The sequence below is a fragment of the Dipodomys merriami genome, unplaced genomic scaffold (assembly GCF_024711535.1).
Source record: "Dipodomys merriami isolate MVZ:Mamm:240054 unplaced genomic scaffold, mDipMer1.0.p SCAF_10, whole genome shotgun sequence".
NCBI classification, from domain to species: Eukaryota; Metazoa; Chordata; class Mammalia; order Rodentia; family Heteromyidae; genus Dipodomys; species Dipodomys merriami.
In genome coordinates this window covers 38,004,325-38,030,373 of record NW_027202271.1, presented here as the reverse complement: position 1 = coordinate 38,030,373, position 26,049 = coordinate 38,004,325, and the positions used below count along the sequence as shown (strand labels likewise).

The window sequence follows — 26,049 nt, the reverse complement described above, 5'->3', positions numbered from 1 at the left end:
GTTGGTATAATTTGTGGAGGGGAAGGGCAAAAACAAATCGTTTAAATAGGGATACAGGTGGACCCATTGCAACAATGAGATGTACAAGTTTTTATGTCAAAAAACAAACTTTACAACTTTAGTGGGGTGGGGGGGGAAATAGGGAGATGGGAAGGGATGGGAAGGGGAAACAAAGGAGGAGGCAACAATGCTTGATAAGAAACATATTCATTATCTTGCCCATGTAATTGTAACTCCTCTGTATGGTATTTTCATAATAAAAAAAGTATTCAATATATGTGAGAAAGAAAATTAATACTGGATAGTTTTATAATAGTATGTCTTCCATATTGTTTCATTCTATTCTTAAAATTAGCAAAAGAAATATTATTATGGATATGAGAATGAAAGGGAGAGGTGTTAACTTGGCCTTGCTAACACAGCTGGAAAGACTCAAATTGAGATTAAAATTTGCAGCTATCTTTCTTTTGTCCTATGTTGGTTCATTGAGACTAAATCCCACCTCTCAGCTAAAACATTAGTAATGCTCTTTTTCTTTAGCTCACACATTAGTGATCCATATTATGAGTATCCACACATTCTCTCCTCCTTTATTTAGAAATGTTCTCCACAGTGAATAGCATTCCTTACTTGCACCAAGTGTTTATAAGTTGTATCCTTTAATGTAAGAGGTGTTTAGAAGCCAGTTAGACTAGGTCCATGGATTAACTAAAAGCAGAAGCATCTTGGCAGTGCTGCTTCATTTTGTATGTGTCTCTGCCCAAGTCATTTTCTCAGCAGTCACTTCAAACAGTCACCAGAAAATATGGGAAGGACCTGGTGGTGGATACCATCAATAAGACAAGAAACCAAAAAGCACCCCTAAGGAACAACAGAGCCTCCTAAGGACAGACCACCGACTATGCAACAGTATATGATTATCCAAACTAGTGATGGGACAAGCAATTACCTTTCTGGAGCATCTCCCAAAACAGAGACTGTAATAATGTGTAATTAATAGGTATACCTCCCTTCCCCTGCCCCAGCTCCAAGTCTATTTAAATGTATAGTTCATGTCTCTGCCCCAAAGAGGGCTGATGGTGGGCCCATGTTCTATATTCCCATGGCATGCCTGTGCCATAGAAGAAATCTCCTTTTCCTGCTCTTCACCATGTGTTTTTATTTGGCTTAAATGGCAAGATCGGCATCTGTTTTTACCAAAAAGTGTATTGCATCCATCATGTTTCACTTAAAAGTGCATGTGTTCATCCATATCTGTTGGGAACTAAACAAACTTCATTTTGTAGAAATACTGGCCAGTGAATGCAAGCATATCTCCATAAAGGCACAGCTAGAAACATTTAAAAATAAAAGAATTTTAACATCTACTCAGCTTTTAGCTGAGTGCCAGTGGCTCATGCCTGTAATCCTAGCAACTCAGGAGGCTGAGATCTGAGGATCATGGTTCAAAACCAGCCTGGGCAGGAAAGTCCATTAAACTCTTATCTCCAATAAACCATCAGAAAACCAGAAGTGGTGCTGTAGCACAAGTGCTAGAGCGCTAGCCTTAAGCTGAAGAGCTGAAGGACAGCACTTAGACCCAGAGTTCAAGCCCCACGACTAACAAAAAACAAAAAACAAACAAAAAAAAACTCAGCTTTTATTAATGTGTAAGAATTGAAACTTTCTAAGTAAACTTGATTTAGTTTTCAAGGATAATACTAACCTAATGTTATAGATAATGTACAAAAATCAACAATTTGCCCAAAGTCAGACACAGGATTAATAAATGGAATAAATGGAAGATTTGAACCCAAGTTCACATAATGTCAAAGTCCATATTGCAAAGGATTTCAACAAGGTGTCTCCAAGGCACATGAATATTGAGAATAAAATTGTTGTAAATGGAAATTTCTTTCTTTCCCTGTGATAATAAGTACAGTGCTGGCAACAAATCAAAGAAAGGTTGGACAAGTGGGATTGCATGAAACTGAAGAGCTTCTGCATGGCAAAGGACATAGCTAGCAAGATCAATAGAAAGCCCACAGATTGGGAGAAGATCTTAAATAGCCATACAACAGACAAGGGTTCATATCTAAAATATACTTAGAACACAAAAAATTAAATCTCCCAACAACAAATCCTCAAAGAAAACATCTGCCTGATTAATAAGTAGGCTAAAGACTTAAAGAGAAACTTCTCTGAAGAGGAAACAAAAATGGCCAATAGACACATGAAGAAATGCTCAACCTTCCTAGCCATAAAAGAAATGCAAGTCAAAACAACATTGAGATACCACCTCACCCCAGTTAGAATGGCTAGAATCAAGAACTCTAATAACAACAGATGCTGGAGGGGATGTGGACAGAAGGGAACCCTACTGCATTGTTGGTGGGAGTATAAACTTGTTCAACCACTTTGGAAAGTAGTATGGAGGTTCCTCAAAAGACTCCACATAGAGCTTCCCTACGACCCAGCAATCCCACTTTTGGGCACTTATCCGAATGATCACAAACAAGACCACACTAAAGCTACCAGCACGACTATGTTTATTGCAGCATTATTCACCATAGCTAAGATATGAAACCAACCCAGATGCCCCTCAGTAGATGAATGGATCAAGAAAATGTGAGATACACATATAATATATATTGTGAGATATGTATAACTATAATATATAATGTAATATATATACATATAAATAAAATGGAATTCTATGTATACATCAGAAAGAATGACACTGCCCCATTTGTTAGGAAACAGAAAGTCTTGGAAAAAATTGTATTGAGTGAAGTAAGCCAGGCCAAAAGAAAAATAGGTCCTATGGTTTCCCTTATTTGCAATAACTAGCATATGTCTAGGACAAGCAGGAAAGGACAAAAGCTATGTACATAAGACTATATAAGATGATGCTAAGTGAAATGAACCCCAAGATAGGGACACAAAGATTTTATCTTTCTTGCTCTTGCTGTTGTTTTTAATGTACTTATAATGTACTATATCTTTTTTTGTTTCTTTTGTATGTTCTTCCCCCATGGTATAACCCCTGTTTTCACTGTATTTGATTCTGGTGCCCTGTATCTTGTATATATACTTTTCTAATTTGGGGAGGAAAAGGGGAAAAACAAAACGCTTAAATAGGGATACAGGTTGACCCACTGTAACAATGAGATATACAAGACACTATGTTGAAAATGAACTTTACAACTTGGGGGAGGAGGGAAGAGTTGGGGAGATGGGGTGGGAAGAAATGGTAGAGGATAAACAAAGGAGGAACAATACTTGATAGGAAATGTACTCATTACCTTACTCATGTAACTGTAACCCCTCTGTACACTATTTTTACAATAATAAAAGAAAATAAATTTTACAACTTGGGGGGGAGGAAGGATTTGGGGAGGTGAGGAGGGAAGGGATGGTAGGGGAAAAACAAAGGAGGAGGTAAAAATGCTTCATAGTAAATGTACTCATTACCTTACTTATATAACTGTAACCCATCTGTACAGTATCTTTGCAATAAAAAAAATATATTAACTAAATAAATAAATACAGTACTGGTAAAAGTGTGTGTGTGTGCTTTAATCATAGTCAAATCTCTCTCGTTTCTTTGTTTTGGTCATTCTTTAGGAGAGTTCTTTGATTTCCAACAAGTAAAATTAAAACATGAAAAGCATTTAACACAAATTAAACCACCAATGATTTAATTTAAACTTACATAAACATTTACTGCTTAATTTTGCTACTGACAGTAACTATGCAACATGGATGTTACGTTTTTATGTGAATTCTTGAAAGAAAAATAACTATTGGTATATAGTCACTACAGAGAATCTTCTAAGGCATAAGTCAAAAGCCTATCTGGACCAAAAAAACTTAGATTGCTGGTTTATTTATTTATTTATTTGAAGGAAGTTTCGAAATTGCCACTGTAGTAGTATCCACCAAGTACCATGTGGAAAATGAATTGCACACCTAGTGGGTGGGGACAGGAGGGAAAAACTGGGAAAGAGTGAGGGAAGGGAGCATGATTCAAAAGGAATTGTACTCATTACCTGATTCATGTACCTGACCCCTCTGTATATCATCTCTACAACAATACTTTTAAAAAAAAAAGGAAAAAAAGTGGTCCTAAGCTGAGAGGAAGAGCATATTATGATGTAGTATGAATACATGAAAATCCATAGTGAGAAACCTAAAGCATTCATTATTCAGGCAGGATGAAACTAAACAACAAACAAAATAAAGAATAACCAACATTTGTGAACTTTCCAGGAATCAGCACACTCAAGTAAATACAAAGGAAGGAAGGAAGGAAGGAAGGAAGGAAGGAAGGAAGGAAGGAAGGAAGGAAGGAAGGAAGGGAGGGAGGGAGGGAGGGAGGGAGGGAGGGAGGGAGGGAGGGAGGGAGGGAGGGAGGGGAGGGAGGGGAGGGAAAAAAAGAGAAGAAAAAAAACCACAACCTAGCTCCATCATAGCCAAATTCCATCACAGATATGGTTATAATTTGTGTTAGAGAGAGTCCCTCCAGGCATACAATGATTTAGTGCAATGTACTCACTTTAAACATAAATGTTCAACAAAGTGGGTGTTTTCTTTGTCCCTTAACAGCAGTGCTGCAACAAAAGTCTGCAGTTGAAGCAGTAAATTACAAAAGGGCTAGAGGTATCATGTATCTCCGGGACCAGTAGGAATAGGTGTTAGGTCATACAAGCAGTTTCTAACTTAAAAATAGGTAAAGTGAATTCCAAAAAAGAAAATTCTGACTATTCCTCCCCCATCTCAGAATTATATATACATATGAATTATGAATTATGAATTATATATACATACACATATATATACTAACCTAGAAACAATCATTTATTCACAGACTTTTCCTAAAGTAGTCTTCAAGAATAGAAGAAAACATTTGTAACACTATTTCTAGAAGTGCATTTGCTTGTTTAATTTTGGTGTTCATTCAACCAGCTTAGAGGTTAAAGAGAGAAAGCAAAGATCAATGCACCTCCCTTCATCACTGAAGGCTCTGGCTGTGAAAGGAGCAGGCACCTTGTGGCTAAATATAGAGAACTGATATTTAAAAAAACAGGAGGAAAGTGTACACAGTATTGGAAGACTGGCAATCTTACTCCCTTAGGAATAACTGAGATAACAGGTGAATACTTTCAACAGCACTTTTATTCTCTTTTCTTTCAATCCATCTTTGTGTTTAATAAAGAGAGTGGTCTTGTCTCAGAAAAAAATTTCTCAGCCATGAGGAATTCACATTTAAAAAGAGGAAAAAAAACAGGACAGAAGAACTGGCTGACTTGTTTGTCTTTCTAAGCCTTCTGTTGTTGCTTTTGATCAAAGTTTGACTCTGAAGTTACAGGAGATTGAAGACACACTCTGCCTGGCAGGCTGGCACTAACCACTGACGCTGGGCTTTGAAGATTTTAGAGACTTTTTCCTTCTAACAAGCAAATGTTCAGTAGACATACAAAAACATAAAATTACTTTTTAAACAAAGACGGTTATTTAGAGACTACAACTGTTGGTAAAGCCCAATCTCTATTTAAAGTTCACAATAGCCTGAATCATTCACCTAACCTAGAATTTGTACTGTCTCAGAAAATGCTTGCCTGCATCTCTCCACAGGAATAATGAGGTGTACTTTTAATACCAAAGCTGAACATGACTCTCCTTCTTCACATGATCTGTGGGCTTTTTCTCATCCTCTGCTTCTTAGGAGCAGAACAGCTGCTAGGATTACTGGCATCTAAGCCTTCAGGTAATAAGCTAATAAGGGGTCCCAGAGGAAAAGTGGCAAAGGGGTGCTATATAAATAGGGCTGGCTTGGAGCCCTTATCAGAATGAAACTAAGCCCATTCAATTGAAGAATTTAATTGAAAGAAGCAAGTGATCGGAGATATAATTCAGCCACCAAATTAACATGCTATTTTGTAACAACAATAATATATGATAAAAATAAGCAGCAGATGACATATTCATATTTAAAATTCATTATCATCTAAATATCCAGATGTACTTACTCCAAAGTCAATGATAATGTAAACAACTTTTCCATCATATAAGCAAATCCTTAGTTGTGTCTGTATAGCAAAGAAAATAAATTAAGTGGATGACACTATTACTATAATTTCTAGAGTGTCTAGAAAGTAATTCTTAAGTCATAGTAATTGGAAATCTGCAGAGGACTGATTGGAACTATGCAAGTAACGAATGTACATCTGTTCATTTTTCTTCAGGAGCAGAGGGACAAAAGACACTCTTTTATACTGTAAAAGCCTCCTTCAGAGGAAACAAGTTAATTTACTTGAAATTATGTTGCACATCCGCCTGCATTGTCCATGTGAACATAATTTTAGGAACAATAACTGCAAAACAGCTTCTGGCCATTTAAGCAACTTTCAATCAGTTTTAAAGTTAAACCAAACCAGTAGCATTGAAACGGGATGTCATTATGAACTTCTTTATAAACTACATGTCCTCCATTTTATCTATGGTTCTATGGATAAAAATGAGTATAGAAATTAAAGATCTTTTAATGAGATTTCAGGAAAACATGTATCTCATCAACTCAACAGAGTATTGAATAGATATTGCTACCTAAAAAACCAGGACCCAAGCCAAGAACTAGTGGCTTATACCTGTAATTGTAATTATTAAGGAGGCTGAGATCTGAGGATCATGGTTCAAAGCCAGCCTAGTCTGGGCAAGAAAATCCATGAGATTTACCTCTATCAGAAAACTGGATGTGGCACTATGGCTCAAATGGTAGAGCACTAGCCTTGAGCTGAAGAGCTGAGGGACAGCTCCTAGGCCCAGAGTTCAAGTCCCCATGACCAACCAAAAAAAAAAAAAAGAAAAAAAGAAAAAAGAAAAAAAGAAAACCAGGATCCACGTGGTGCCATTTTGTAGCAACCTTTGTAATAGGTAACTCATAGTACAAATGAGCTTAGGAAAACTTCAGTCTCCTTTTCCTTGACAGGCTCCAATTCCTAAGAGGATTCTGATTTCCATAAATGCTACTTTGTATTTGTGTATTTGTATTGTTTTGTATATTTATATTTGTATGTGTATATTTATAGTTGGAGGTTTGCTGGAAAAGGAGACACCAAACAACAGTACTATAATATGTCGTTGCTATGGCTGCAAACTGAATGACTATGAAGTATGTTATTTGATTTAGTTCTACTCAGAAGTATTTGCTAGCCGGGTACCTGTAATTCTAGCTACTCTTATCTCCAATGAACTACTCAGAAAAAGCTGGAAGTGGCATTGTGGCTCAAGTGGTAGAGCACTAATCTTGAGCAAAGGATGCTCAGGGACAGTGCTCAGGGCCTGAGTTCAAGTCCTAGAACCAGAAAAGAAAAAAATAAATAAATAACTGCTGAGCATCAACAATCAAAACAAAAACACTTTACATCCTCACCTACCAAGATGCTTCTAGGGTGACTCCCATTGCTTTGGTTATTATGTCCCTGTAAGATATGTCATAGTGTTATGACAGCACAGTGCTGTTTTCTGAATACTATATGCATGGAATGAGTATTTCCAGGTCTTCAGTCCCAGGACTGATGCCACTGGGTTGTTTTGTTTTGTTTTGTTTTCCCATAGCCATGAAAGGTTTCTCTATACACTCGACTTCTCTACAGTGTTTGATGGTTTCTCCCTTTTACCTGTACAACAGCTCCCATGCCATCACACATCAAGGATTTCCTCCCCTTTTCCTTGACTATACTTTGGAACTGTACTTTCTCTGCCAAGCTCCTTAAATATTCCTCTTGCCTCCATCCACCATCCTTCTTTCATTTATCTTCATTCACCATACACAAACACACATTCATTCAGTTTACTTTTAACTTGTATAATTATGTAATTGTGACATCAAAAACCATACCCTCTAGATCCAATTGGTTTCATCAGCTATAGATGAAACTTTCAGTTAGGTGGTAGGTAGGCAGAATGCATCTCAAAATTATGAACATAAAACATAATGTATTATTTTTGCCCCAAACTACCTTGCTTGCCTCTTGGATATGACTTATTTTTGCCTTTTTACCTTCTTTGGATCTAGGCTCAGTGTAATTCTGTTTTTTTTTTTTCCATAAGAATACAAACATATCTCTTAGAAAAAATGTCACCTACTTATTTAAAATTAATTTTTAAAATCCAGACGTTAGCCTATTAGCATGAACGACTACACTGTACTATGTGAGCCAGTTTTCACCTGTTCATATAATAATTGATACTCTGAGAACTTAATATTTGTGGCATGTATTAATGAATCTTTACTTCCAACATGTGTATTTGAAAATGTGTTCATACTGACAAATAAATAAGAGACATGAAATGAGTCTTGATTGAACTGCATGGTTGATCATTTTCTCAAAGAAACTGAGGAAACGAGGAATATTTGTACTATGTATTGTAAGAATTGGGGCTAAAAGAATAGCCAGAACAGTTTTCTCTTAAATAGGTAAACTCTAACATCAACTCAGAGAACATAGAACATAGATGAAAAAACAGGAATTGCAGAAGAAAAATGGCCTTTAAACTAGTAGGTACAAAGTGTAGCTGGTCTGACCAGATTCATGCAAATAATGATGATAAGTGAGGAAAACGTGCATGAAAGAAGAGATTATGAGACTTGAGTCTATAAGAGAATTGCAGAGGGAACCAAAAATCACACTTATTCCAGCATTTTCTAGAGAAGAAGGGACTTCATAGCACCAGAAGTATTAGACAAATGCCATTATAAAAGTCATCAGGTACACCTTGCATGCTGCTCACACAGTTTAAATGTGTTCCACATACTAGTAGATATGTTCATCAAATAATTTCCTGATTTCCATGGAATATGCTTGGACTTCGATTCTTACTAATGTCGATGACAATAGAATTAGGGAAATCCCATGAAAATACTGGTTCAAAGAGATCTTCTCAGCTTCCTGTGTGATTGTGTTTATGTAAGCCAGGCGCTACCAGTCCACTGAATAACAATCACTTGAACAGACTCAGCTTTGGCCCTCAGACCACTTGTAGAAACTAACAGAATCTCAATGAATGCTACATAGAATAAATAATTTTACCCATATAAGTACATGATACATAACTAAATAAAACTGAAATAGGAGATGATTCATCTTCTACTATATTTTTTTAATTAACCAAAATGTACTTTGACGGCAGCTTCTCCACAAAAATCATTTCTCATTTCCCCTCAAAACATCCTTCAGACATCCAGGCGGTAATATACCTATGCTTAGAAACAACAGACATATAATTTTTTAAAAACAGAGTTTGGATGAAAGTCAAGAATAGGTAATGTGATGCTAGCATAAATTGAAGAATTTACATGAGTAAATGCTTTTGTGATTGATGAAATCATTAAGCATGATTACTTAAGACCTAGTTTCAAATAATCACTAATATCACTTTAAAAAACAAAAACAAAAACAAAAACTTTGCCTTGCATAGCCACAGGTGGCTCACACGTGTAATCCTAGCTACTTAGGATGCTGAGATCAGAAGACATTGTTTCAAAAACAGACCAGGCAGGAAAATCTGTGAGATTCTTCAGAACCAGAAAATGAAGCTCAAGTGGTAGCATGCTACCCTAGAGCACAAAAGCTCAAGGACAACACTCAGGCCCTGAGATCAAGTCCCAAGACCAGCACACACAAAACACTCACACACACACACACACACACACACACACATACACACACACACACCCCACACACAAAACAATTTTGCAATAAAGGCTAGGTGTGTGTATGTATGTGTGTATCTATTATGTGTATATATGGGCATGTGCTACTTGAGACAAAGCTCTGTTTCCTGGGCTGGCTTTGAACTGCAATCCTCTAATCTCAGCCTCCTAATTACCTAGGATTATAGTCGTGAGTTACAGGCATTTGACCTAAATTTTACTTTCTGAGGAACAGGCCAATCAAATGACTTTTTAGCATATGTAGAGCTAATCATACTATTTTCCTTTTGATATTTAAAGTTAATTTTTGTAAGTAAATTGTAATATTATACAAACCCACAAAATCTTGAACTAAATCTCATTCAACAGTGATCTTGTCAGAAGTGCTGATCTTGCAGAGAACTATCCCTTGGATTTATGCATTACTGCCTGGTTTGTAAAAATTTTCCCCTAAGCTTATTAGTTTATTTTATATATCCCTCAGATTAGATACTTAGTGAGATTCTTTTTTTTTTTTTTTTTGTCAGTCATGAGACTTGAACTCTGGGCTTGGGCACTGTCCCTCAGCTCTTCAGCTCAAGGCTAGCCCTCTACCACTTGAGCCATAGAGCCAATTCTGGCTTTTTCTGTGTATGTGGTGCAGAGGAAACAAATCCAGGGCCTCATACATGTGAGGCAAGCACTCTACCACTGAGCGACCTTTCCAGCCCTTAATAAGATTCTTACAACCTAGAACAAGACTTATGGAGGCAAAAATCTCTACTAACCAAGGAAATGATCTCTTCATCAGGTAAAATAATCAAGAATTGATTTTACCCATTTAATTTATGATCTGCCTTCTGAAACTTAAAGTCTAATAAAACAGTCAATGTTCTATTGAATTACCGATTTAAATATCACTTGGAAGAAACTTATTGAGACAAATCTATAACAATAATGAAAGGACATCAACTATTTTTTTATCCAAAAAGAAAATCAATTCCACTTCAGGTGATTCATACAGAAAGGTTGAAAGCCAAGTGTCTATTTATAAAATCTGCCAGTGTAATTCATTGAACAATGGATCAATTGTTTGATTCTAAAAATTTATTATACAAAAGAAAAATCAACATCAGAGCTGTTAAAACAAGTCTATATGATTTTATAATTTATAATGGCATCCAGTAACAAAATTGCAATCTGAACACTTTAAATTACAAGTAAAATGAAGTAATTTATAATCTCATTAAATAATAAACAACTTCCAAAGGGTCCTGTGAATAGCTGTGGTAGAAGGCTTGCCTATTAGCACTGAGTCCTAGATATGATCACCAGCACTGAAGTAATTAATTAATTAATTAATTAATTATTGTCGGTTGTGGGGCCTGAACTCTGGGCCTGGGAGCTGTCCCCTAGCTCAAGGTTAGCACTCTACCATTTGAGCCATAGTACCACTTCCAGCTTTTTCTGCTTATGTGGTGCTGAGGAATCGAATCCAGGGCCTCCTGCATGCAAGGCAAGCGCTCTACCACTGAGCCACCTTCCCAGCCCACTGAAAAATTTCTTTTTAAAACGTAAATTTACATGAGAAAAAGGGAGAGCAAGAGAGGGAGAGAGAGAAACAGAGAGAGAGAGAGAGAGAGTAAGTTCACTAAAGAGATGTTGACGGGGAAGATGGCGGAGGAGAAGCTGGAGGCTAAACAAGCTCTCGCAGAGAAAGCAGTTTTAGAGTTCCAGTGAACAGTCCTAAGCCAGAGAATCACACCAAGTGTGCCATCACAGGACAGAAAGTCAGGCCAGAGAGGGAAAATCCAGGCAAGGAGACAGATCTGAGCACTTGCCAGAGAGTCCGGGACGAAGGAGCCAGATGCGGCGGGTGAGCAGACTCTACTCAACACCAGCAAGAACCGACAAGGAGCCGACATCTTCATCCTGAAGTTCGCAGACCAGAGACGACCCAGGAACCAAGACTCGGTGTGAGTAGAAGCCTGATGTCCTCACTCCTCACGGAGCAGAGCAGGGAAGGCCACCCCTCCCTCCCCACCCCCCCCCCCCCCCCAGTACCGGAGATCTCCATCTTGGATACTGACAAAGCTCAGCGGAGCTGCTAGCTCCAAAGCAGGCCTTGGAAGAAAACTAGAGTCATTTAGCAGGTCACAAGAACTTAACCTGACCTGCCAGACACAGCTCCACCCAGGGAATAGTCACCCAGCTCGGGCGCCAGCCCTAGGAGTGGCTTTCTTCACTGGGTAATCAGAGCCAGAGGCTGCCCCTTCCTTTAGCAGCCTTGACAATCAATTGAAATTCAGTAAACAGAAACCATGAGAGTGGCTCCAGGTTGGGCTCTGTGAGTTTCTCACAAACTAGCACCCCCCTTCCCCCCCCTCCCCCCCCCCCCCCCCCCCCCGCAAATACTGCTGTTTGCTGAAAGGCCTCAACTCTACCCAGAACCTAGCCTCATCACAGCATCTCCAAACTTGAGGAAAAAGCCATCTCCCTCTTTTGGGATACTCAAAGCAGATCTCCCTCCCTCCTAAAATATACTTGGAACTCAAAAAATTAAATCCTCCAACAACAAATCCTCAAAGAAACAACTGCCCAATAAATAAATAGGCTAAAAACTTAAACAGAAACTTCTCTGAAGAAGAAAGAAGGATGGCCAATAGACACATGAAGAAATGCTCGATCTCCCTAGCCATAAAAGAAATGCAAATCAAAACAACATTGAGATACCACCTCACCCCAGTTAGAATGGCAAAAATCAAGAACTCTAATAACAACAGATGCTGGAGGGGATGTGGACAGAAGGGAACCTTACTTCATTGTTGGTGGGAGTGTAAACTTGTTCAACCAATTTGGAAAGTAGTATGGAGGTTCCTCAAAAGACTTCACATAGAGCTCCCCCATGACCCAGCAATCCCACTTTTGGGCATTTACCCAAATGTTTACAAACAAGACCACACTAAAGCTACCAGCACAACTATGTTTATTGCAGCATTATTTACCATAGCTAAGACATGGAACTAACCCAGATGCCCCTCAGTAGATGAATGGATCAAGAAAATGTGGTATATATACACAATGGAATTCTATGCCTCCATCAGAAAGAATGACATTACCCCATTTGTTAGGAAATGGAAAGACTTGGAAAAAATTATATTAAGTGAAGTAAGCCAGGTCCAAAGAAACATAGGTCCCATGGTTTCCCTTATTTGCAATATCTAGTGTATGTCTGAGTCAAGCAGAAAAGGTCAGATAAGGTGATGTTAGGAAAATGAACCCTAAGATATGTATTTAAATGTTTTTTTTTCTTTCATGCATTTGTTTCTAATGCATTTATAAGATTATTTCTTTGTTGCTTTGTATGTCCCTCCCCCACAGGATAACCCCTGTTTTCACTATATTTGATGTCGGTATAATTTGTGGAGGGGAAGGTGAAAAACAAGTCATTTAAATAAGGATACAGGTGGACCCGTTGCAACAATGAGAAGTACAAGTTGTCATGTCGCAAACGAACTTTACAACTTTGGTGGGGGGCAGGGGGGGAGGGTTAGGTGGGGGGCCAGGGGGAGGCTGGGACGGGATGGGAAGGGGAAACAAAGGAGGAGGCTACAATGCTTGCTAAGAAATGTACTCACTATCTTGCCCATGTAATTGTAATCCCTCTGTACAGTATTTCACAATAAAAAAAAAAAGAGAAAGAAATGTTGATTGTTCTGTTTACTTTTCTTTTTCCCAAAATGTATGTGAAATGGGCCCTGGAAAAAAAACCTGGAATTATAAGGCAGAGGTCCTATGACATTACTTTCACAAGCAAAAGAAAGTAAACAATATGGGTTACTGTAATAAACTAGTAAGATACTTTTATCAAATTAAAAATCCCATTAATCAGTAAATGTATCAAAGCATGCAAGAATATCATTCAGAGGAGAAGGAATATGTAGAAATTTTCATTGAAATAAAGAAAAAGAGGTATTTCTTTTCCAGAATGAATATAGACAATACGACAAAAAAAGGTTTTCTTTTCTTCAAAAGATTGAGAAGACTAAGAATATTAAATGCATAAGGATACACAATTCACCTTTCTCATTCCTACAGAGAACAAAAGAAAATGGAACATACTCAAATGATACCAGAGCCAGCAAATGGAGACAAGTCCCAGAACAACAGGCTCCTGATTCCAACTGTACCCACATGTATTCAATCCTGAAATTTCCCAGCTATGGGAGTTAGAATTCTCTTTTCTGTTTAAGTATTTATGAGAAGGTTAAAAATGTTTTCATAAATATGAGAGACAAGGAAAGGATCTGAATTGTGTTTGCATTTATCGACTCAAACCTCAAAAACTTTGCAGCACCTCCCACTCCAAGAACAAAATCACTATCAACCTTGAAGGTTTTCTAATTCAATACACATGGATATTCCAAATGATACCATTTCCCAAAACTTGCTGATAATCATCATATTTGTTAAAAAAAAGAAAGAAAAAAAAAAGAAAAAAAAGAATGAAGAAGTAGAAGAACAACGTTCCCCACCACAATCCACTTGTTGATTCCCCTGGCTGACACACATTCTGTATGCACTTTAACACAAACAATTTTTATTAAGAAAGCCAACTAGGTTCATTAAAAACCATGATCAATTATGGAAGTATCATAATAAAGGCTTGTTTTGTATACCTGAATACTCATCATAATGAACAATACTTGTTAAAAGACTATCTCAGAAAAACAAGCAAAAATCATATCCATTTCTAGCAGCTAAATCAATAGTTAAATCAGTCCCTCATCTAAGGTTTCAAAAGACAAGGAAACCATAGGAAACAAGGCATACTCACAAGTTGTACAGCATGTCTGCCATGTTGCTGCGGTAGTACAAAGCATTTCTATAGGCGCTTTCAGCTTCAGAAATTTTGCTTTGACTCTTGAGAACATTTCCAAGGTTACCCCATGCTGGCAAGAAGAAAAAGTATTCAAGTTAGGCATCCATCCAATTACATACTACACAGTATCAGGCCATCAGGAAGTATCATGAGGAGAAAAAACTTCAGCATATTAAAGAATAAAAAATGCATTCATACTTCAATGTTTCATCAACCTGAGAGATTAAATATAATCAAAGTCTAAAACTAAATAAAGCAATTCGTATGCCTCAAAGCTGATATCTTTACAGTTCATCAATGGGCCAAGAACAATACTATGTTAAGATTACCTACAAAGACTCCATGTTCTTTCAACTTTCCATAGGGGTTTTTTATGGTCTGAAATTATTGTATACTTACTGGACCAGAAACAGTAAGAAATCATCTTAAGATAAAAGTTTCATTTAAGTAGGAAATAATCATAAATGACACAGAAGAAGGAGAAATGAAAAGCAAAAATTATAAATAAGATCAAAGCTATATATCAAGCTTCCCTTGATATCTGTCCATATTAGAAGCATATCTTCCTTCATATAAAGATTATGCATATATGGTATACTCAGATACAAGTTTCTTATTCCTTCTTACTCTAAGCTCACTTTGGGGAAAGTTTGTCAACATTCAATCATGTTGAAAACTGTGTATTTTTATATGCTCTCCATTTGTTCCCTGGATAGTTATAATTTATCAGTATTAAAAAAAAAAGAGCATCCATAAATGCTCACAAAGCATGGTTCTCAATGGTTTCCAAACAAGTCTAGCTTTTGAGTGCTTGCTTTTTCCATCTGTTTTGCTTCCCACAAGGAGCCAAAAGTATTAATTTGTGAAACTGGGGACTTTCCCTAGCAGGAACATGGACATGGGAGAAGGGTTTCTATGTGTTCAATGATATTTATATGGTTAATTATTGAATATACTTGAAGAGTGCAAAAAGGTTTGGGGGTATTCATTTTAATGCATTCCAATTTGCCTGCAGTCCTATAATGGAATACTCTTGCACTTCAGTTTACTGCTCTGTAAAATGGGGAAAAAGTGTCTCATAGATTTGTGATGTGAATTCTGTGAGCTATATGTTTCAGGGTGTGCTCAAAGCATGAAAATTACTTTTAAAGATTTGCTAATTGATTTGCTAACCCCTGTTTTCACTGTATTTGATGTTGGTATAATTTGGGGAGGGGAAGGGAAAAAAACAAATTGTTTAAATAGGGATACAGGTGGACCCATGTACAAGACATTATGTTGAAAAATTAACTTTACAACTTTGGCGGGGCAGGAGGGGGATGGGGGGGCGGGGAAGGGGGTGAAATGGGAGGGCAGGGATGGTAAGGGGAAACAAAGGAGGAGGCAACAATGCTTGATAAGAAATGTACTCATTACCTTGTTCTTGAAATTGTAACCCCTCTGTACAGTATTTTCACAATAAAAAACATTATTAAAAAATCTGCTAATTGTACTTAAAATTATCGTGGGTGATGCTCTTGGGAATTTAGACTATTGAGATACTGGTTAATTAAATACTGTTCAATACAATCTAGATTGTGGCCTTATTACCTATAGAGAACACTAATGTTTCAACACCACATGCCTTGTCACACACATAGTATGTCATCTCACAGAGCTCTCAGCACAGATCTAAACAAGAAGCTTGTTATACGCATCCTATGCATGAGGAAACAGGCCCAGAGGCACTAAAGGATTTGTCAAGTTAAGGGGCTGGGAGCAAGGCTCAAGTGGTAGAGTACCTGACTGGCAAGTGGGAGGACTTGAATTCAAAATGCCATACTGTGACCTTAAAGAGAAAAGAGCTTTCTCTCTTAATATCTAAGTGTTAGAGCAGAACTGTTAATGCAAAACTAGATCTTTCCATTCCTTTTCTAACTTCTAGTTAGCCTGTTATGTCATTGATGACAAATCTATAGCATCACATTATAGCATGATGAATCCATAAAAAAAAATCACATCTTTACATTGAAAAATGAACCATTTCAAAATACTATCAACTTCTCAACAGCAAAAATAGGAAAAATAGATAATAATGAGCTTCAAATTTAATGAATAATTTAATGAATGTATTTTATATATAGTACTCCTCCCCCTTAAATTAATAAAACATGCCTCAATAAAAACTGCTAATACTCAGGCTTGTTTTCAACCCACTTCATCCCTCCCAAACTTCTGTTCTGATTACAGGATTAGTAAGTGAACCTAGATTTACATGGAAATTACTCCTGAGAAATGGATTGAAATACTAATTTAAGCACCAAGAAATCATGATAATGTTCTTTCATCTAAACCGTAATCTTAGAGACCACATGCAGGGGGAGGGGAGCAAGGACTTAGTTAATATTTATATCTTGAGGCATATTTCCAGAGGTTAAAAACTGACCTTGTAAGCACTGGTGCCTTAAATAAATAAAAATCTAACATGCCATCTTTGTGCATGGTCAGTCAGCAGTACATAGTCATATTTAGAATATATGTCACTTGATTGAATTGCTGCTCAATTATCCAATCACAAATTATTAAACAAATATTTATTAATTGTGTTATGGGCCAGGAATTTGATTAGAAGACAAATTACCAGTGTGACTGTTACTTTTGACTGTCAATCTGACAGGACTGAGAACATTGGTAAAGCATACTTCTCAGTGCATCTACAAGGGTGGCTCCAGATACCTTTACTACATCATGAGAACTCTGACCTAATCGAGAGTATAATCCACCAATAGAATCAAAATTAAATGAACTAATGGTGAGATAGGATGTCAAACTATGGGAGGTGGAACCAAATTAAAGATTTGAGTTGCTGGGGAGAGAGCACATTCTTGAAGGATATTTTAGAACCCTGGTCCTTTCTTCTTTCTTGGCTTCCTGTCCACCATGAAGTGAGCTACTTGGACAAATGTCCCTGCCTTGATAGGCAAGTTCAGACCCATATCAATAGAACTACCCAATTGTGGGCTGAAACCTTCCACACCAATGGGCCAAAACAAATCTGCTTACTTTTAAATTGCTTCTTCTACTAGACATTGATGACAGCGATGAAAAGTTAACACAGTAAAATTCCAACTCTATCTAAGAGGAGGACGAGAGAAGAGTGGATGAGGAAATTTGGATCAACAATAAAATACATGAATTAACTTCAAAAAGGGGTAAATAATAGAAGACAAAATAAGGTGATGTCAGGCTAATTTAGACAGCATATCACAGAAACAAGGAAAGAGGCCAATTCTACAAATTAATGGATAAAGTGCTAGCCTTGCAAAGATTGCTGATGGCAGGTAAGCAGCAATGAACTTGATATTTTCTATCAATTACAACAACAACAACAACAACAACAACAACAACAAGGCTATTCAGGGGAAAGGGAAAGGTGAGATAAACACAGAGGTAAGTAAGTTTGCCATAACAGGGTCTGGTGAGCCACAGGATGACATGGGGTGGGGGAAGGAGGGTAAAGGGTATTAACTTCACAGGTGACAATTCTCAGTTTTGTGGTGTGATTTATAGCTTAACAAGGTCACTGTTGCCTTTTTTGCTGTGGGTACTGACTGAAACACACACACACACACACACACACACACACACATACACAGAGAGAGAGAGAGAGAAAAAGAGGTAACTGTAGTAATCCACTAGGCAGATCAGGATGGTATTCAGTAAGAAGGACAGCAGAGGAGATAGTTATTTCAAAGAAGAATACATTTCAGGAATTAATCACGAGCAAGATTAACTGTGGTGAAGGCGCAACATGAAACTAAGATTCCTGTCTTCTGGCAAGCTCTTATTCCATTATGATTGTCCACAGTGTCTGGACATACAGAAAATAAAGTCCTCCAAGGCAATCATTATTTTACAACTGATTTAAATTGCTTATGGATGAGACCAGAAATACAGAACGAAAGTAAAGAAAGACCAAGTCTTGATATTCGAAATTAATCTGACCCTCCTTCTCAGACTATTTCATTGTCTTGGCAAGCATAGAGAACATCATCTCACTGGCCCTATAAGACCCTCCCCCGCCCCAATCATTTGGTGCATGGAGAAGAAGACATATACTTGTCATCAGTTGTGGGAGGTTTGTCTGCTGTATTGATAATTTTCTATGGCCTTCAAATGAGGTTATCCCCATGGCCCATGGGAGAAAATGGTTCCCCATCCCTGAGACCAAAGGTCTTATGCAATACTAGGCAAATTTACTCTGAAAGCATGATGAGATGAAAAAAAGCAAGACCACTTCATGATTCTATCTAAATTTGAAAAAGAAAGATTACAATAGAACTCAGAAAATGCCAAAAACTTAGGGGCTGAGAAGGTGGCTCAGTGGTAGAGCGCTTGCCTTGCATGCCTGAAGCCCTGGGTTCAATTCCTCAGCATCACATAAGCAAAAAGGAAAAAGCCAGAAGTGGCACTGTGGCTCAAGTGGTAGCGCGCTAGCCTTGAGCTGAAGAGCTGAGGGACAGCGCCCAGGCCCAGAGTTCAGGTCCCACAATGGGACCCCCCCAAAAAAACAACAAACAAAAACCCCAAAAACTTAGTCTTGTTACTAAGTGACTTAAAATCTTAGAGAAACCCTAACTTCTTTCCATTATCTTTGAAATCCCCCAACCAAAGCCAAAATTCTGTAAACACATACAGTGATGCTCCAGATTCTCCATGAAATAATGTTCTCTTTCATTGAAAAAAAAATTATTCAGCTAAATGCCTGCAACTTAGTTGCAACTTAGTTATGTGGCCGGGTGGTCTCTGGACAAAGGATGTTGATCTAGAAGAGTTCATCATGTTCAAATACAAAAACAAGTCCCTTTCATAATGTATTTTTCCCCATCAATAACTGTTCTCCAATATAGTGCCAATAAAAAAGGACTTCAGGTTTGTGAAGAACTGCCAAGATTAAGTACATAATTATCATAAATTTTGGGTGTAAAAACTGTTGTCAGCAATCCCAGATTTGTAATTTCCAAATACAAATGTGATTGCTATTTCTTTTTTTTTATGTCTAGATGCTAATATTAAAAAAGGCTGTAGAGAATAACCTAAAATATAAATTTTGCAATAAAATCATTCATTTTTTGTTACAATAATAAAAAAGTAAAAAAAAAGCTATATTGGGACTTGATTTCAGTTAATGCTACATGACAGTTTAAAGTTAAATACATTAAAGAAAAACATAAAAAGCACACTATAGAAGGCTGAGATATTTTATTGCTATATAATTAATGGAAAGAATTAATAAGTATAGCAGATTCTGTGATTTATTTTCCTATTATCTTGAAAATTTTGATCATATTACCAAACTACCATTTTAAAATCTGATCTTACTACTTGAAAATATTCCATCCAAATCTCAAAGAAACAAAAGAATATTCCAAGGCTTGTGGATGAGATCATGTATCATTATAAAACCAAAACAAGCATCGTTTATTAAGAATCTCATAAAACTTATACTAGTATTAGTGCAAAATAAAACTAGGTGTTTGCACTAGATATATCATATACATATTAAACTTTAGGTAGCCAAAAAGTTAATTGTGAAAAAAATCAAAGCTCAAATAAGAACATATAGAATATCTTTGAAATGTAAGATGACTATTTTAAAAGGAACTAGGTAACACTCAAAGGGTGAAACAATTAAGGAACTTGAGGTCTTCTACATAAAGAGCTACTAGTGATTGAATGACACTAAGGAAAAATATAAACACATGATACATTAGAAGAATATACTTAAAACATTTTTTTAAAAGAAGGCATTCTAGAATAAAAATAGAAAGAAAACAATCCAATAAAAAAAAAGCTATGAGGCAGAAACAGGAATCTACCTAAAGAGGAAACAAAAATAAATATTAAACCTTTAAGTTAATAGATCAACACACACATTTCCTTGTAGCCCAGATAAATTCAAACTACAACCATGAGACATCTTTTATACCCAGATTGCCATAGTAAAAATTGCAGAAGAAAGAAGAAGAAGAAGAGGAAGAAGAAGAGGAAGAAGAAGAAGAAGAGGAAGAAGAAGAAGGAAGAAGAAGAAGAAGGAAGAAGAAGAAGAAGAAAGAAGAAGAAGAAGGAGAAGAAGGAGAAGAAGGAGAAGAAGAAAATAATAAATGAGACCAAACATTCTTGAGGGTATTAAGAAAAGATCCTTGCCTTCTGGGTAGGAATATCACTTGGACAGACATTTTGTTAGTCCATCTGACAGGTTTGAGTCAAGTCAACAAATTCAATTGACTAAATCAAAGGTAAGCATTGACCAGCAATTCCACTCCCCAAGAAATACCTAAGAGAACATGTAAACAAGTAGTTAATACAAAGTATCTTGGTGTTGGCCAACAGTGGGGAAATGATCTCCAATAGACTTTGTGGATTACTGTGCAAGTAGACAGGTCCTACAAATAACACAGAAATTCTGGAGCACAATTGGACTATAAAAACATGCAAGAACTAAAAAACAAAATCCTGTATCATACAATTCATAAATAGTAAAAACAGAGGTGAAGGCTGGGTATGATGGCACATTCCTGTAATCTCACCTACTTGGTAGGTGGAGACAAGGAGGTTCATGGGGTTATGTATGGTTCAGTGCCAGCCCAGGCTGAAAGTTAATGGTATCATCTCAAATGAACAAGCCAAATTTTTGATTCACTTTTGTAATCTCAACTACATGGGAGGAGCACAATCTGAGTCCTACTTGGAATATAAATGGAGGCAAATAGAGTTCAGGGTGTGGTTCAAGTGATAGAGCATCTGCCAAGGAAACAGGAGAGTCTGTGTTCAAACTTCAGTGCTACAAAAAAATAAAAGAAAATAAAACAAAGAGATGGGATTTGCTGTATGCTGCTTGAAGAATGTTAACATTAAGTTTTTGAGGTAAGATAATTCAAAACAGGTGTTTGGAATTACCTTAAAATGTCCACTTTAGTTCTTATGTGTTAGACTACCTCAAGTTCATGTGTTTTCATAACATTTAATGTAATGTACATTTTTATATTTTAAGCCTATATATTTTATTGACATGACTATTGCAGGAAATGACTTTTAGAAGTATGGTTACCGAAATAAAATCCTTCAAATCTTCCAAAGAATTTTAAGGAAGCCTAAATAAGTTGTCCATGCATTAGAAATCTAACAGAAGACATGCAAAAGGTATGCACACACATATAATTAGATGTTTATATGAAGTTCAAAACATGCAATTCATTTGTTCTAAAATTTTAACAGCCTGGCGCTGATGGCTCATGCCTTTAATCCTAGCTACTCAGGAGGCTGAGATCTGAGGATCGCGGTTCAAAGCCAGCCCGGGGAGGAAAGTCCGTGAGACTCTTATCTCCAATAAACCAGTCAGAAAACCAGAAGTGGCACTGTGGCTCAAGTGGTAGAGCACTAGCCTTGAGCTGAAGAGCCCATGCCCAGAGTTTGAGCCCCACAACTGACAAAAATAATAATAATAATAATAATGCAATGCTTTCTCTTTGAAATACTCAGAGGATTCATTTAACTCATGTTATACAAATTCATTTTGTAAGAAACTTCTGTCTTCAAAAAGATAGAAGAATAAAAAGAATAAAAATAAATAAATAATAAATAAAATATAAATACAAGATAGAATAAAAATAACAAAAAATAAAATATAGAGTAAAACTAGCCAATAGTGATGGTTCATACCTGCAATTATAGGTATGTAGTTTTAGTCATTCTGTCAGAGACAGTAGGAACAAATAATACTCAGCCACAAGATGAAGCTATTTGGTATTCATATTCATGCTATGTTTTCCAGACCACAGAAGAATAAACAATAAGCAATATAGTTATTTCCAGGGAAATATAATTTTTAAGGTCACATTTGCCTCTTATTGTTTTGGAAACAGAACAAACCCTACTTATGCCAGCAAATAATGCTTGTTACTCAAAGATGGTGGGGACACTGATGTTCAACCACTTACTGAGAAACAACCTTAATTCCCATCGAAAGGTCCTCTTGTACTCAATCCACAATCTTCCAGGGTTTATTTTATGATCTTTAAAAAGCAGAACAATTAAATATTCCCTTCCTCTAAAGTTGTTGCAAAGAGAAAAATCAAATGTGAGTTTCCGCTACAAAAGCTAAGTGATCTGCAGCAATAAATCTTCCCAGTCTATCTTAATATCCTCATTTGAATACATACTTTTCAGATATCATAAAGGAAATTCAAAATAATTTGAAGTATTGTGATTTCATGTCTGACATTTCACAAAGTTATCAAAGACAGACAAGTATGTTTTTGTTTTTACTTTATGATAAAAAGTTAATCAAATTTTATATCTATTTTTGATGAAAAACATAGTAATTGTCTGTGATGTGTCATATATTGCTCTCAGACAAATTATTGAAATGAGAGATGAAATTTGTTAGCATCAGTCTAGCTCCTTACAGCTCAGGTCTACATGACTAACTAAGCACATTAAACTGTCATAGTTGCAGTTGTATTTCACCAATAAACTAACACAGCTACCAAAATTGGCAAGGGTACTTATCAAACTCTTGGCTACTTATCTAAATATAATTTAAGATGAACAAAAAAAAATGTGAGATTTTTGTTGCTGTTGTTGGGGTGTGTGTGTGGGGGGGTGTGGGTGGGTCGGTGGGTGGGTGTAAGTAGCAGTACTTGAACTTAGGACCTCACATTCTCACTTAGCTTTTTTTATGTAAGTCTGACACTGTACCATTGGAACCATATTTCCACCTTTGGCTTTTTGCAAATTAATTGGAAGTAAGAGTTTGAAGGACCTTCCTGTCAAGGCTGGTTTGAACTGCAATCTTCAGATCTCTGCCTTCTGAGTAGTTCTTTTTAGAAATGAAAACAAATTTCATTTCTATATATAAGTAAGATCAGTCTGGTCATTTTACTAATTACATGATAGTCATTATGCGTGGTGTGTGTGTGTGCATATGTGTGTGTATTAAGCTTGGGACTTTCTTTAACTCTGTATCAAAATTCTGAGTAATTCATAAATATTTGATGAAATTGAAGTATTAAAGTTCAATTAATAAATAGGAAAAATCCTCATATATATTTTCTCCAACTATGAGTTACTTGTTTAAAATCAGATATCTATTTTTCAAAGGGAGACCAAAAATAAAATTTTGCTAATTTTCTGTGCCAGAGAAGAAGTAATTTATTTGTGATTAATATATTAGTGCCTAATATATCTAATAAGAATTATATATATGCATGCTGGGCACTGGTGGCTCACGCCTGTAATCCTAGCTATTCAGGAGGCTGAGATCTGAGGATCGCGGTTCAAAGACAACCCAGGCAGGAAAGTCCGTAAGACTCTTATCTCCAATAAAACCACTAGAAAACCAGAAGTAATGCTATGGCTCAAAAAAAAAAAATATATATATATATAACAAGCAAAGAGACACTCAAAAAGATTAAATAAAATGCTAACACATGTCTGAATCTTTGCTTCCAAAGCCTATTTCTTTTTAACCACTGTAGAATCCTTGGACTTCAGGTATTACCTAAACTATAATTTAAATAAATAACATTTTAGCATGAAAGATAATTATTTAAAACATTCTAATCTCAGTGTGGAATGAGGGGATGACAGAAAGGTTAAACAGCCACTAATTGCATGAAATTTTAGAACAGATAAATTTGTAGGGTTTTGTTGTTGTTATTGTTTTTGTTGTTGGTTCATTTTACTTTGTTTTTTTTTCCCCAACATTTTTTTACTCCATGTTTTATTAAGATATTTAGTGGGGGCAGTCTTGACTTATTACTAATTACATGAAAATCACTTTTTATTGACTCTAGGGAAACAACAGTCTTTCCCAAACTGGAAGAATTTGTTTTTCTGAAGCAATCACACCCTAGAGGGTGTGATACTAAATGAGTGATAAAATAGGCCTGGTTCAAATATTAAGTGAAAGAAATTAAAGAGCATGACTCAGTGACATAATCTGTACACTTACCTGTAGATCTAATTACAGAATTTAATAAATGACTTTTTCTTTCCTATCTTTGCTTTCTTCAAATAGATCTGAAACTAAATTAATAAGGAGAGGGAAGTCCTTTAAAACAGATTAATTGAGTGTTTTGATGAAATCATAACAATGCAAAGCCACAATATTGTTAGCCCCTGTGACATTTTAGAGCACCTACATGCATACTGGAATATTCACATGTGTAACCCAATTTTTGTGTTTGTTTTTTCATGTATTTAAAGATGGCTCCTCAGTATTTTATACCACTGCAGTGTATCTTTCTGAGATTTTGTTTGTTTGTTTGCTTCTTTTATGTGAGACCAGTTTTTACTTTAAAGCCTGGATGGCTTCCAACTGGCAGTTTTCCTGCTTCTGCTCCTAAGTGCTAGAACTACAGGTATACAGCAACAAGCACATAGTGCAATGAAAATGCACAATGTCATATGCTCTTCCTCTCAATATGTTATTTTCTGGCAGTTCCTTTGACCAAGTAATCAATAGTCTTAAATATATCAGAAGTACACTGTGCAGGTATGTGAATCTTTTAAGACATGGACAGCTGGACACTCATGGACCATGTCTATAATCCTAACTACTCAGGAGGCCAGGATTAAATTGAGGATTATGGTTCAAAGCAAACCTGGGCAGAAAAATCCATGGGACTCTTACATCCAAAAAACTACCAAAAAAAGTAGAAGTGGAGCTGTAGTTCAAGTGATAGAGTGCTAGCCTTGAGCAAAAAGAAGCTGAGGGACAGTGCCCAAGTCTTGAATTCAGAATGGGAACCAAACCAAACTAAACCAAACCAAACAAAACCAAACAAAAATTTTAAAAGGAGGAAAGAAAAAGGGGAAAAAAAAGAACTGGACAGACATGGTAATGCACACCTGTGATCTCAGCAGTCAGAAGAAGACAGAGACAAAGAGGATTACAAATTTCAGGAGAGACTGCAATACATAGCAAAACTCTGTCACAAATAAACAAATATTTACACAAATAAATGCATACATAATTAAATTAATAAAAAGAAAAAACAAATGAATATGTGTGCAAGCAGAAAATATTTAATGTGCAAATGAGAATAATTATATCTAAATGACACTAAGAGATTTCTAAAGCCATCTATAATTACCTTCACTCTTAGCATAACTCTTTGGTAACTCACTTTAAAGTATTCTCTGTATTTTCAGAAGACAATTAGCAATAAAAACTAAGGAAGCTTCATTTACTTGGCCTTCTTTTTCTGATATAGGACAAGTAGATAAGGGTTCTTGAAAGACTTGAAAACAAGTATTTGAGTATAAAGCCTTTTTGCAGGAACTGAAAAATGTGACACTGAAAGCAAGATGGACGTTACTCATATCAGTCTTACATATACACACAGAGTTCTGATTCTAAGCAATCATATATTTTTAACTAGCACATATTAAGAAAAGAACTAAATAAACTGAAACAGACAAGTGCAGAGACAGCAAGAGGGAGAGA

General features: G+C 36.3%; 1 protein-coding gene across 4 annotated transcripts in view; it reads right to left on the bottom strand.

The window, feature by feature from the left end:
• Tmtc2 (transmembrane O-mannosyltransferase targeting cadherins 2) overlaps positions 1-26,049 on the bottom strand; it is a 352,627-nt gene that overhangs the window by 136,741 nt on the left and 189,837 nt on the right. For all 4 annotated transcript variants that reach the window (XM_069989321.1, XM_069989349.1, XM_069989340.1 and 1 more), the window contains exon 4: positions 14,514-14,628. In XM_069989321.1, the coding sequence (XP_069845422.1) occupies positions 14,514-14,628 (115 nt within the window). The remainder of the gene's footprint in view (positions 1-14,513; positions 14,629-26,049) is intronic.